The following is a 15369-nucleotide window of genomic DNA, read 5'->3' on the forward strand; positions in this document are numbered from 1 at the left end:
CAATCAAAAGCATAATTAACCCAATACACAAACGGAAACATAACCAGATGCGTACAAACATACCAGACATATCAGAACAGATACTTAACATATTCACATACAGAAACATATACTAACTTACACGACAACTATATATCAACAAAATAAGTCGTGTAACACAGAAGCACCCAGAGCCAGAAACAGAAACAGACTGGTACACAGCTAGCTAGTCCATGCACCTATGAGATGGTGAGTGTGGCGTTCACCCCTTATTCCATCTCCAGACAAGCAAACTCAAACTCAGAGCTAAGATCGATCTATACGCCTCTAGTGGCCAAGGTGCTACACAAGCACGAGCTAGAGACGCCGTGAACTTTGATTACGCACTGTCACGATAAGTGCCATGTCGTTGACGCCCAAACGACAAGCCAGACATGCTTGGGTGACAGAGTACAAATACTAAGGCCTTATAAATAATTTACAGGCAACTGAAGATAATACTAACAGGAACATGCGACCATGATACAAGTCTGAGGTCTGGCATGCTACAACACACTACTAAACAAACAAACAAACAAATACAAACCGACTCCTATAAGGTATCACATATCAAACGAATATAGGTATCAAATCTTGAAAATAACACTTTAAGACAGAGATAAAAATTCGAACTACAAAGTAACGGACATAGAAAAATAATATGATATCAAAACCAAGGAATCCGTACCAACGAGTAACGAAAAATAAAAGTATATTACGATGAAAGAAAAACAGAATCCGTACCAACGAGTGACGAAAATAAAATTATACTATGATGTTAAAGAAACGGAATCCGTACCACCAAGTGACGGATATGATTAAGATAAATAATATGATGAGAAGACCAAAGAATCCGTACCTTAGTTTAGCCAAGCAAAGCTAAACAAACAATTCAAGTTGTCTTCAAGGAACAAAGATACCTACATTTTTTTATATCCTGAATTAGATTCACCGAACTTAAACTATGTTCAATTCTCTGGTTGATTAATGTTTTGGCGACTAAGAATTCTATACCTTAACAAAATGCTTATCAAAATATTTAGGAAACAATAACTTGTGTGTGTATATATATATATATATATATATATATATATTATTCAGCTTACACATATATTTTTTTTTACTTGTCAAACTATGTTATAAATAATGAATTTAGAAATCAAAACAGTTGTACTATCACTTATAATTAAAAAAAAAACGACCATTTAATATTAGTAGTATCATAATAGATATTATCCTCATATTTAACTTAAAGGAATTTAAGACTAGATTGTAAAATTGAACATATAAACACATAAAACGTACAAGTCTCTTTTTTTTATTATATATATATTTTGAAATTTGGATGATAGGTTCATATACCCCTTAATGATAGATGACAGCATCTTAAATATATGAAAAATATCAAATTTGACTTTTTTTTCGATCTGTAGAAATCTTTTTCATGGAGTTACTTAACCAAATTTGACTATTATAATGTTATTATTATAATAACATCAGTTTGTAACAAATATATATATTACACATTGAAATTAGTGATGCTCAACTAAATTTTTAAGGCATACATTGCCATATCATCATGACAAACGAAACCCATGATAGTCATTCTCATCACTCGACAGAATGACAACATAATTCACCAAAGTTAATTTGAGAAACCAAACAGTACGGAGTCGTTACCTCAATAACCGAATGAACGAACATAATAATAGCCGATCAGTAGCGCTGGTTGCAAGTAATCGGGACGGGTCACGGTGGTGAAACAATGATAACGGACGTGGCGAAAAGCTCCGGTGGAAAAGAGGTGATGTGGCGGTGTATCGAAACAGAAGAGGGCAGTGACGGATGGCGGTGTGGCTGTTCTGGTCCATGACTGCTAGCAGCGGTGATGGTTATTGGCGACGCCAACAAGGGTGTGCGGCGGCAATGGTGATTTAGAATCATTTACGTGTGGTGTGAAATCCGACAGCGGCTATCAATGGTGATGCGGCCTGATCATGTATAGCTTAAGTGAAATGGAGGGTTGCGGCTTGACGGAAACACTAACGAACCTATTCAGAATCTACTCCGATGGCATGGTTTTAAGGTTTTCTTTTGTGATTACAAAACTAGAGCTATATGAAGAAATATTATGCTTGGAAATACAATAAAAATATTAGTGCTTGTGTACGAGAAAGAAGGAAATAAAATGGTAATGATTTTGGTCGGTTATAATCAATTTGAATTGATATCCAAATTCCATGTTTTCTTATACATGTTTCCTTATTAATTTACTCATTTTTTTTTCTAGATCTAAACGCCACATATACATAATAACTAGCAAAGTGTGAATATAGTATAACCTACATTTAATCATAAAATCTTTTTAGACTTTTATTAATTTTATAGGGTAAAGATCAAATAGGAAGTTTATTTTGGCTAGGAAGTATAGGAAGTAATCTTAGCCGTTCATCATATTTTTTTAAATTTTTGTACGCGGTGGCATTTTCGTCTTTTTACATTATCATATCTTCGTTCTAATTCAATTACAGATTCTGTTACTTCTTTTCTTAGTTCATCACTCTCATAACATAATTGAAGGTTCTGTAACCCTAAATCACCGTCGATTGCAAATTCATCTCTTTTCAAACATTAATCTTGTATCGTTCGTCAATTCGATAACTTCAATGTCTTCTTCAAACTCTGCTGGTATGTTTAGCTTCAATTCGGAGTAAAATTTTGTTATTTTTTCTGAATTTCTTTGTTTTACGTTTTATAATTCGTGGTTCTGTAAGTAATATTTGATTTTTCATAAGTTTAATAGTTATTGTTGTATAATTAAACATAATTTGTTTGTTTTTTTTCTTCATCATTTATTGCGTTTTAGTGAAGAGTTGCGTTTTATGATATTAATTAAATTGTATGAATATAAAACTTTTATTTTTATGTTATATAAAGCTTTAACTGTCTATAACTGTTATTGTTGTACAATGTTTTGTTTATTCATCATTTTATGCGTTTTACTGAATGTATTGCGTTTTATGATTTTTTAGATAATAGTTCATATACAAACCTTAAAGGTTTGTATTTCATATATTATTTTTAACTTATTTTTATGATTTAATATTAAACACATTATTATATAGGATGTATTGCGTTTTATGATTATTTGTTAAGTGTTTCAGATCATATGATGCGTTTTACTGAAGCTGTTGCTTTTTATGCTTTTTATCCATATTAGTCTATATATAAACTTTAAATGTTTGAATTTTAAATTTTTATTAATATATTTTTTGGTTTATCAATAAAAACATTATTATGTAAGATGAATTGCGTTTTAAAGTTTTTTTTAATTGTTTCAGATAACATTTCCAAGTGGGAGGAACGTGTATGCATAAACAGTGGAAGAAAGTTTTTCAAACCTAAAGTCAGTGGATCCATTACACCTGCTGTTGGAATGTTTTTTAAGTCATTTGATGAGGCTTTTGCGTTTTATCAGAGATATGCACTTGCTGCAGGTTTTTCTGCAAGAAAAAATACCTCTTGGACAAATGGTGATGGTTTAGTGAAAATAAGATATATTGTCTGTTCAAAAGAAGGATTTCATGTTAGCAAAGAAATAGATTCTGGTTCAGTTGAGAATAGTAAAAAGATTGTTAGACGTAATAGAGGTTCAAAAAGAGTTGGATGCAATGCTCATGTGAAATTAATATTAGAGAACAATAATATGTATAAAATCTACTACTTTGAAGAAGAACATAATCATATCTTTGTGGAAGATGAAGATATTCATTTCTTGCCGGCTGCACGAAGTATCGATTATGTGAAAGAAAGTTTTATATCTGGATTGTCAGCAATCAATATTGGACCTGTTAAAGCATTCAATATTATGAAAACAATGTATGGTGGTTTTGGTGAAGTTGGTGCTAGTAAAGTTGATTGTAAGAATTATAGAAGGGATTTGAATCTTTATATCGGAGAGTATGATGCAGAAATGGTAGTTAGGCGTCTTATTAGGAAGAAAGAATGCTGTCCGGGTTTCACATGTGATTATGTTATTGGTGAAGATAGAAGATTGAAAGGGCTTTTCTGGGCTGATGAGCAATCAAAAAAAAATTATACAGTTTTTGGTGACATATTTGGTTTTGATGCTACTTATAAATCAAACAAGTAAGTTTTTTTTCATTTATTGCGTTATATATTCTATTGCGTTATACATTCTGTTCTAATTTCTAATGCTTTTTTAATTTGTTTTTTATGCAGGTATGATTTGGTTTTTGTTCCATTTACTGGTATTGATAATCATTATAGGAATGTCACATTTGGTGGTGCATTACTTGGTTCGGAGACTGCAGATTCTTATAGATGGCTTTTAAGGTGTTTTGTTAATGCTTTTGGAAGTGAGCCTAAAGTTGTTGTTACTGATCAAGATGCTGCAATGAAGAGAGCTATTAAGGATGTACTTTCAAGAAGTAGGCATAGGTTATGTATGTGGCACATATGGGAGAAATTGAAGACAAAGGTATTAACTGCGTTTTATGATATAACAAACTGAAATTTTAATTGTTTTATTATTGCGTTTTATGTATTATACAATAAGATCACCAAATATTTTTATCAATAGAATTACAAAACAATTGCGTTTTACCATCAATTCATTATGTTTATCATTTTCAATATATTGTTTTTAAATTATTGCGTTTTATGTTTTATAATATTATTACTTTTTTATTCAGGTTGGTCCTGTTTTGTCTGCAAACACTGATTTTAATACAAGAATGACTCATGTTGTTTGGAATGATACTATTAGTCCAGAAGATTTTGAAACTGAGTGGCATTCAATAATGTCTACTTTTGGATTGGAAAATCATGAGTGGTTAAAAGATATGTACGATCTTCGATTTGACTGGATTCCTGCTTATTACCATGGAGAGGATTTGGCTGGTCTTATGCGTACTACTTCGAGATGTGAAAGCGAGAATTACTTCTTTGGTCAGATTTGCAATCCAAGATGTACACTTGTTGAATTTTTCACTCATTTTGAGACTGCAATGGATATTCAAAGGCATGAGCATAGGAGGAATGATCATGATACAAGGTATATTGAGTCTAAGCCCTGGAGTGACTTTGTATTGGAGAAACAAGCATCAGAAATATACACCAAAACAATTTTTAAGGATATTCAGATTGAAATTGATGCTGCCATTACAAAGTGTATGTCAAAGTCTCTTGATATTGTGGGTGATGTTCAATATTTTGAAATAAAGGATTTCAGACAGCCATGCACATCTTTTTTGAAGGTATTTTTTAAATTTATATATTTTTAAATATCTATTGCGTTTTATTATTCCATCATTCATTGCGTTTTATCATTATATGAAAATATAGTTTTATCTGTATTATAATTAAGATTCATTGCGTTTTATATTTAATTTCACTAATTTTATATAGCTTTTTAATCTTATTTACAGGTGCAATACAGCAAACAAGAAGATGGATTAACAATAAGTTGTTCTTGCAAACGGTTTGAACAATTTGGTATATTATGCCGGCATATATTTTACGTTTTACGGTATGATGATATAAATGAGTTTCCTAGAAGATATGTTCATAGAAGATGGATGAGAGATGTTGTTTCTGTTGGATCAAATCATTCAAATATTCGGTTTGATGAAATTGGTAGGAATAGTGAAATTGATAAAGTTTATAGAGAAATCGTTGTTGCAAATGAGTATGTGGTTAATAGGCTGGTTGGCGATATAGATGAGTTGTGTCGTTACAGGGATCATATTAAAAGTTATATTGATAAAGCGGATGAGGTTATGGTTGCTGCGCCGCCTCCTAGTCGCAAAGAAAGATTTGCTGAAATTGGAGGGAACATAGAAAAATCAGATTCTATTATTCGTGTGCCGATCAAAACAAGGACCAAAGGATGCGGTGTACAAAAAAGGATCAAGTCAAATCGTGAGATTGCAATTCAGAAATCATCAAAGATCCAGAAATCGTGCCGTGTATGTGGTGAAAAAGGACATAACAGTCGCACATGTAAAGATAAGGTTTCTTCTAATGCTATAGGTTCTAGCAATGCAATGTAATTATGTATAGAAATTCTGACAAAATCAGATATCAATAAGTAAAAAAAAATTTGTCATTGCGTTTTATGATGTATATGTTTCATCTCATTTTATTACTGAGTTTTATAATATCCATCATATTTATCAGTATGTTTTGGTTAATTGCGTTTTATCATACCAACAATATATTGTAATTGCGTTTTATACATGAACAATATAATTTAAATTGTATTTTTTGATTAATGCGTTTTATTGTAACATAGATCATAGAACAAATTAAACACGAAATGATGACAACACTAAGATTCCAAAAGGGATTTCAAAATCACATGACAGCTTTTTTTGGAAAGTTGCGTTTTATGATAACAGTATATTGTTATTCCGTTTTATAGATAGAACAATATACTTTAATATGTTTTTTTTTTATTATTGCGTTTTATTGTAACACATATTAAACATAAAATTAAACAAGAAATTCAAGTAGATATAATAAACATTGCGTTATATAGATAATGATAGTTCTAAACAAAGATGATTTTTTCAAGCAACAAAAATAACAAAAATAACTAGCATGATCAGCTTCATGGATCAAAGTTTGTTTCTTCATCGGATGAAAACCCTAAGCTTCCATCAGGGATTTCTTCATCACTTTCAGATTCAACCCAAAGTTCAACCTGTGAGAGTACTGCGTTTTGAAGCTTCTCTGCAAATTTGCTAGCAGAGTTGTTGATGATTGGTATTTCGGATAACTGCTTCAAAAAACTTATATCCTCACTGGTAGATATGTCCTTTGGGTCATACATCTCCACCTCACCATCGTCCCAAGTCACTGAAACTTTGAAAGTTTCTTCAATGAACTCCCAAGATGTAACCTGGGCATCTTCAGTTTCTGTTTGATTCGGATTACCATATCTTTTGTGTAGAATTCTGAACAGTGCGTCTGTTTGATCTGTGTAACAAGAAGGTGGTATACCTATTTCGTTCATCCTTTTCAAAACATTTTCATTGCAGTTTTGAAGGACAGAAGCAACGGAATGGTATTTTATTTTTTTTCCATCAAGGAATTGAAGAAAGAAATTGCCTCTTTTAACCCACCAAACTGATAGTTGTTGATTATCCATTTTAGGGTTTGTGTGTGTTGGGTATTTTGGTGTTTTTTGGTGTATGATGAGAGAAATGTGAAAATAGTTTAGGGTTTCTGTTCTTATATAATCTACTGGTAGAGGAATTTGAATCAATTTGTCTTAATAATAATAATGATTATTTTTTATTTTTTTCTTTTAATTGATATTTCCATCATATATACAGTATTTATATCAGGAATCTAAAAGGCTTTTTAAGGCTTTTGGTCTAATCATTTCTTGTCATTAAGATATCAGTTTATTTTATTTGTTTTTTGTATTTTATAAATTTAAAAAAAAATCAATGCGTTATAAATATATTGCGTTATATGTTTGGAAAAGAATAATTAGAAAAAATATTGCGTTTTATAGTTTTTAGCATTTTAATACATTGTAATAATTTAAAAAGACAATAGCATATATTAAAATGTTGCGTTTTATAAATTTTATATAATTGTATAAATTGTTTACAAAATAATGATTTAATATTTTTAAATGATACATATTGCGTTTTAAGATAACAAAAAAATAACTGATATTTTAAAATAAAAAACATTGCGTTTTATAGTAAGTAGCATTTTTAACTCAAAGTAACTAGCATGATCAAGAAAATAATGATTTATATAAAAACCAAGATAAATGAAAAAACATTGCGTTTTATAATAAGTATCATTTCAAAATCAAAGTAAACCAGCAAGAGCAAGCCTGTCTTTAATCCTATCTAAACTAGTTTCATAAGATTGTTTTTTAAGTTTCGCACTGAGGTCTCGAAACGTCTTTGAGTCTTCAATAACATAATCTCTTTGTTCGTTGATTTCGTGCAATAATATCTTTGCGATGAACTTTCTTCTTAAATCTTCAAGTTGTGCGGTCTGCTTGTTGACTGGTTTTTTGTTTTTAACCTTCTTGATATTTGCAGGTACTTCATATTCCACGTTAAACCCACAATCCCATTTTTCGACCGGTTCTCCTTTATAACATTCCATATGACGCATTGTGAATATACCACAATCAATGCCATTATGTTGTGTCCTCCATTTCATCTGCATTCTAACAGGGATTATTCCCTTTATATCATCTGCTTTTTCATGTCCAACAGATTTAAGGTAAGCTGCCAAAGCATCCCTCTATAGAAAAAAAAAACAAAAAACAAAACAAAAAGATTAGGTGGTTTATATTTGTGTTTTAAAAGGATAATTAAGAATACTTACTGTATTTTCAGGGACATTTCCATATTTAGATTCATTTGTTTCTTCTTTCGCACTGTTGTCAATGATGAATATTTGTTTCTCTTCAAGATTGAAAGATATAACAAAGAAATGCTGTATATGGAGAATCGGGACAAGGATAATTTTAAAATCCTTTATGCTTTTTAGCTTTGCACCTTGAAGAATTTTTTCTATGTTCATTGTGAATGCTTTTATCATCTTTCCTTTATTTTCAGATTCTTCCTTGTCACAATTTGGTAAAGCCTGTATAAAATAGAACAAATTAACATATTATTGCGTTTTATGAAGGTAAATAAACATAGAGCTGCGTTTTATGAAGTTAATAAAACATACAGCTGCGTTTTATAAAACATCATTCAAACAAAGAAATCATTGCGTTTTATTAAAGAAATAAAAATTCTATTGCGTTTTATAAAACATAATTCAATCAAACTTCAAAATTCTTCATTATACGAATAAGAAAAATTGCGTTTTAAATATCATACCAGCATTCGAATAGTACAGAAAAATCGTGGAGATTTGTTGTCTTTTGATCTTCTTTTTTCTTCTTCATTCAAAATATAAGACCAACAATTGATTACTTCTCCGGTGATTTCCAATCCTGGCCTCATTGTTTCAGCAGCATATCTATATAGAAATGCATGTTCTTTAATTTCAAAGAGAATATCCCTGCAAAAAAAATATAATAATAATAATTAAATTATAATATTTTGATTTTTGTTTTTTTGTTTTAGTGTATATAAATGAATTTTTACATCATTTCTCCTTTTGCATGGAACGCATATCCCGATATGTTGTTTTCGTGTGCTGTTCTTGATTCCTTCATTGCTACTTGTCTTAGATAATATGGTGAACAAAATACTTCAGGAACATTTTTCTCTCGATCTGGTCGTACCATCTTTGTGATTATTTCTTCTGTTTTGCTTATATCAGTTGTTGGTTGTTCTTGATGAACTGATTTTGCAGGTGTTTTATACTGATCTTCTTGTGGGTGTAGGAATGATGTGTTTTGAAGTAGATCACTGATTTCCTTTTCAGTATCCTGTTCTTCAATTCTATCAAACATTGTTTGTATTCCAGTAATTTGAACATCTTGTTCGATTGTTTTTTTTTCAGATTCCGCTTGAATTTCGGTTTGTTCACCGTGTCCAGTAGCATCAACTTCAACTTCATTTTCATCAACATTTGAAGGCAACTGAGAAATTTTCAAATCAAAGGATGGTACCTCATCATCATTAAATTTCTTTAGATTTGATTTTTTTTCTTCTTCATCTGTCTTTTTGATAATCTCCAACATTAATGATGGAGTTTCTTCGCTAAATGATGATTGTACCATTGAAGGTTTTTCAATGTGTGTTTGCAGAACAGATGCAGGTTCATTCTCACTGATTGTTTCTGGATTGGATGATTGAACTAGAGGTGAGCTATCCTCATTGTGTTTTGTATCATCATCATTGCGTTTTACAATCAATGGTGTTGAAATGATTTGATTTTCAGTGTCTTCATTTTGGCTCAAATTTAGAAATCTTGATGGTGTTTCAATCATAGTTGAATCAATATTAACTTTCTGGTGCTTTTTTGCTTGATGGTGGAATTTTTCAATCAATGACACCCATTCGTTAACTTTGTTATGAAGAGCTTCACTCGTTGGATTTTCCTCCACAATCTCATCTATGCGTGATTGAATGCTTTCGAAAACTTCTTCAATTCCTTTAAAATGTTGATCCAAAGCAGTCACAAGATATTCTTCATGTGATTTTTTATCTTTAATGTTCTTCATATTTTCATCGCCACTTTTTGTTGAATGAATGTCAGAAAGACCTTCACTTTGATTTTGTGATGGTATGAAATTACGCAGTCGGCTTTGACTGTCTACCCACATTTTATCTTTATTTCCTACTGATGGTTTAATGAAGAATTGCCCCCATGATCCTCCACTTTCTGTATTTGTTTTCTCAGTTTCATTTGTTATAATTTGGCTGTTTTGAACATTCTCTTGATTCTCTTGATCAATCCAGTCTGTTGCAGCTTTAAGTAAGGAGATTGGTTGTTCTTCAGCATCGTCTTCATGTTTTTCTTCAGATTCATCTTCAAAAATTTCTTCGTTTTCATTCTCGGATTCACTTGGATAAACATAAAATTCATTCTTTTCATCTTTCTTTTTTTGTTTAGTCTTTCTGACTTTTTTAACTTTATCATTTACAAGACATCTGCCGTCATTTTGTGCAGCAATTTCCAATTCATCTTCAAATTCTTGTAATGTTGTAGAATCAATTTTATCAAGTGAGAACTCTTCAGTGTTTTCAGTATCATCAAATCCTTGTTTTTTGTATGCATATAGTATCTGTATGATTCATTGCGTTTTAGATAAATAATAAATTCATAATTTGTTGCGTTTTAAAATATAAATCATTGTAAACAAATTAAAAAACTATTGTTTTGTAACTTTAAATATATTGCGTTTTACAAAAACATTGCGTTTTACTCAAGCAAAGAAGAGTTTTAAAGAAACAAATAACTTAAATAAACAAAAATGAAAGATAATTGCGTTTTAAAATATACATTGCGTTTTATAAAGTGAGAACTCTTCAGTGTTTTCAGTATCATCAAATCCTTGTTTTTTGTATGCATATAGTATCTGTATGATTCATTGCGTTTTAGATAAATAATAAATTCATAATTTGTTGCGTTTTAAAATATAAATCATTGTAAACAAATTAAAAAACTATTGTTTTGTAACTTTAAATATATTGCGTTTTACAAAAACATTGCGTTTTACTCAAGCAAAGAAGAGTTTTAAAGAAACAAATAACTTAAATAAACAAAAATGAAAGATAATTGCGTTTTAAAATATACATTGCGTTTTATAAAGTCTAGTTTTAAACAAACAAATAATATAAACAAGCAGCCTAAACAAACATTCAGCAAATATGTAGCAATAATGAAAGATCAGATTTCATACCGCTAACAATGCAATAGGTCCATTGAAGAGCTTCTCATTTCCAGGCCATTGTCTTCTTGTACGCTTTAAAACGGTCAGCATATATTCACACCAATTAAAATTCTGGGTTTTTTTGTCACTTTTCATTGATGGCAGGAATCTTTGATTAACATTACTACTCTGCATTGCCTCCGCCATGATCGTAAAAAAAATAACCAAGAAATTCAGTTTGAACAATCTTCCAAGCTCATTTCTTGATTTTAAATAAGTAATCAAGTTGTGCGCATACATTCTTTGCAAAATATCTTTGGGGAATTGACCGCGCCAGAATTTAATTATAAGATCAGTGTCTTTTGGTCTCAGTTTTTCCACAATCTCTGTTTTTCCATTTGGTATTTGAAATACCTTTTGGATGAATTCAGCTGTGATCTTAATCTTTTCATCTCCAATATTTATCTCATCATTTTCAGCATCAAAGTTTTTTACCAGCCAATAACCGAATTTCCGTGGAACTGAATGCAGCTTGAATTTTAGTATGCTCTCAAACCCTATTTCTCTAACAACATTCCTTTGCTCTTTTGACAAACCTTCAATATAATCTTTTAGATTATTGACTGCACATCTAATGTTAATTTTTTTTCCGTCGTAATCATAATATGGTTGTTGTTCTGGTTGTTCTTTTGTTTTATCTTTCCTCTGTGATCTCTTTGGTTTTGATTCTGCCTTTTCCTTCTTTTGATTTTTTGTCAGGTTAACTCTTGGTTGTGGATCAACAAAATCATCATCTGATACAATGAATTGTGTTAAAAACATATATTTTTTTCATGAAATATGTTAAATGCGTTTTATGTTACCTGAATTTACTTGTTGTTGATTGGAAGTATGCAGAACAATTGCTCGACTAGATTTTTCATCCATTGAATCAGAAACTGTTTCTTCTGATGATTCTATCACCACTTTCTTTCTTCGCCTTTTTTGTTTTTCCTGTTGTTGTTTTTCCTCTTGTTTTTTAACTTTAAATAGAATAATGAAACAATGTCAATTAACAAATTTATGATAAAACGCATTAGCTAACACCATAAAGTTAAAAGCAGTGATTCACAGGTTTAAGATAAAACGCAATACTTTACATCATATTATTTAACAAACCAAATTAACATTACATAATCTCATTTGTTTTTTATGATTTATTAATGTAAAACGCATTAGTCAACAATGTCAATTAACAAATTTATGATAAAACTCTCTAGCTAACACCATAAAGATAAAAAGCAGTGATTCACACAGGTTTAAGATAAAACGCAATACTTTACATCATATTATTTAACACACCAAATTAACATTAAATAATCTCATTTTGTTTTTTATGATTTATTAATGTAAAACGCATTAGTCAACAATGTCAATTAAGAAATTAATGATAAAACGCATTAGCTAACACTATAAAGATAAAAAGCAGTAATTCACAGGTTTAAGATAAAACGCAATACTTTACATCATATTATTTAACACACCAAATTAACATTACATAATCTCATTTTGTTTTTTTATTTATATTAATATAAAACGCAATAGTTAACAACACATGTATCTCAGCAAATTCAAAGATAAAACGCAATGTAGTAAAATTCGATTACAATTATCATAATAATAATCTCATTGTTTCTGCAAATTTATTTAGGTAAAACGCATTAATTCACAATATATAAATCCCGTAAGAAGCATTAGTATCTTAGATCATAGTTTTAACATAAAACGCAATATAGTCTGTGGTAACAAAAATGTAAAGATAGGGGATAATATTACTCATTAACTATTTTTCGGAACGGATATGATATATTAGGTCTATTGTACTTCATAAAACGTAACATGAATTCAGTTAAAGAGCAAAAAATAGATAAATATACCATTGTCTGAAATATCTTTGCGTTTTCTAGTTCTTTGTTGTTTGATTGTTGATTTTCGGCTAATATTTTCTTGTTCATCAATGTTCTCTTCAGCTGTTGATGTTTTTAGCTTCTTTGATGATTTAGGGTTTTCAGAGACTGATTTGTTTTGAGTAACTCGAATGTAAACCTTCAAATTATCTCTCGACGACGCCATGAACTTCAATGGAGTATGATTTTCTCAAATTTCTGTATGTGTTTGATCGTTCAATGGAAGTGTAAAACGTAATGCACTTTGTTTCGAAGCGTTTCTGTGTATAATCAACGGCGGTTATTTTGAAATTTGACGATAATACCCCTGAAACTCCGGAGAGCGTGTTTAAATGACAGTTTTTAATTTGATTTTGATCTTGACCGTATATTGTGCAATTGGACGGTTATGATTACTTCCTATCCTTCCTAGCGAAATAAACTTCCTATTATATCTCCACCCTAATTTTATATATTGTTACTTCTTATTTAAAATTTTCATATATTACAGGGTTGATGCAGAGTTTATTACTCATTTAACTACCACTTGTTTATAAGACTATGAGGTATGGGGCGGGGGTTGGGGCGTAGGTTGGGTACAAACGCCCAAGTCACCACCCCGGGTGGGCTTGGGTTTCGGCGTGACCCCTTGGGCCGGGGTTTCAGCCCGGGCGTTGGGCGGGTCTAGCGGTCTTCCGTGGCCGGCTCTCATTGGCTGGGTTGGCTAGGCTATAGGTGGCTAGGATTTAAATTTTAATTTTGTGTATATTTTTATAATAATTGAAAAAAAAATTATAACACGTGGCCAACCCACGTGGGCTAGCCACGCCCCGCCATACCGACCCAACATGCAACTGACCAGCGGTGCCCCTCGAAGTCCACGTGTCAACCCATGCCCCAAACCCCCACCCCACCATACCACACGGTCTAATTGATTGTTTCTAATATATTATTTATTACTCAATGAAAACAAGTAACTTTATTTATGTATGGTCATTTTAAATACGCTATTCAATAACTAGTATTTAACCCTCATGTTGGGGTGGTAAAATCGTGCTAAGTATTAAGCAAACGACGATCAAAAGCGGTAAAAATCATAATGAAAAATGTGAATTTATATCGTCCACTTGACGTAAAACGCATGCAAAGACAAACACGAACTTATACCACGACTCGTCATAAAACGTAGACAAACTCGAGTAGGTCAAAGTGATGTTTCTTTGTGTTTTTTTTAAGTTTTCCGACAGTGAGGGCAAAACCCCGTTGCGGGCGCAGGTAGTAAACAATCAACGACCAAACCTGAGAAAACCGTAAAACAAAAGTGTAGCGGAAATGAAGCTGAATGGGAAAGAAAACTTGGCTGAGAAAATCTTAAATTGCCAGGAAAAAATAAAGTTGTGGACCATTGAGATTGTGACACGTGACGATGCATGTTAGAACCACCACACTTTTCCTAGAGAGCCTACTACCTTTCTTATTATATAGTGAGCCTACTACATTTCTTATTATATAGTACTTATGATGAATAAACTTTACAATAACTTCATATAGCGTTTATATATATATATATATATATATATATATATATATATATATATATATATATGTATATATATATATATATATAGGTAGAGAATTCTGTATAAAGTCCTACTTTTGTGAGAAGGGTGAGAAATAATGTGGTGATGACAAGTGTCCTATATCTAAATTAATTCAAAAGGGTGAATTAGTAATTTTCTATTTCTTTCAATTAATTGACTAAAAGATAAGTGCCCAAAATAACCGCCACCCTTTATTATAGGAATTCGAATTTAGGAATTAATCTACGAATTTGTGCAGTGTTATATAATTCTGTAGTGCAACAATCATTCAGAAATGTATAGTGTTATATATTTTTTATATAATGTTACTTGGTGTTATAATATGGTTTTTGGTGTTATATAATTCTGTAGCGCAACCATCAAAAAAACACTATATAACACCATAAATTATTAATTCTATAGTGCAACTACCATTCAGAACTGTATAGTGTTATATATTTTTTATATAGTGTTACATGGTGTTATATAGTGTTCTTTGGTTATATAGTGT

The 15369-nt window shown here is 30.9% G+C and overlaps 1 protein-coding gene across 1 annotated transcript; it reads left to right on the plus strand.

Annotated features, from left to right (window-relative positions):
• The first annotated feature begins 1863 nt into the window (after nucleotides 1-1863).
• Nucleotides 1864-6158, plus strand: LOC110876949 (protein FAR1-RELATED SEQUENCE 5-like). Its single transcript, XM_022125106.2, has 6 exons — nucleotides 1864-1947; nucleotides 2550-2706; nucleotides 3360-4167; nucleotides 4261-4519; nucleotides 4734-5297; nucleotides 5469-6158. The coding sequence occupies exons 1-6, from the start codon at nucleotides 1864-1866 to the stop codon at nucleotides 6090-6092; spliced, it is 2496 nt and encodes an 831-aa protein (XP_021980798.2). The 3' UTR covers nucleotides 6093-6158.
• Nucleotides 6159-15369: the final 9211 nt, after the last annotated feature.

Source organism: Helianthus annuus, chromosome 9 (assembly GCF_002127325.2).
Source record: "Helianthus annuus cultivar XRQ/B chromosome 9, HanXRQr2.0-SUNRISE, whole genome shotgun sequence".
NCBI classification, from domain to species: Eukaryota; Viridiplantae; Streptophyta; class Magnoliopsida; order Asterales; family Asteraceae; genus Helianthus; species Helianthus annuus.

Bases quoted from the DNA above. Each gene is read 5' to 3' on its own strand.
- LOC110876949 (XM_022125106.2), top strand. From the start codon at position 1,864: ATGGCGGTGTGGCTGTTCTGGTCCATGACTGCTAGCAGCGGTGATGGT. The intron at 4,520-4,733 runs GTATTAACTGCG...TTTTTTATTCAG, and splicing joins GGGAGAAATTGAAGACAAAG to GTTGGTCCTGTTTTGTCTGC. The intron at 5,298-5,468 runs GTATTTTTTAAA...TCTTATTTACAG, and splicing joins CATGCACATCTTTTTTGAAG to GTGCAATACAGCAAACAAGA.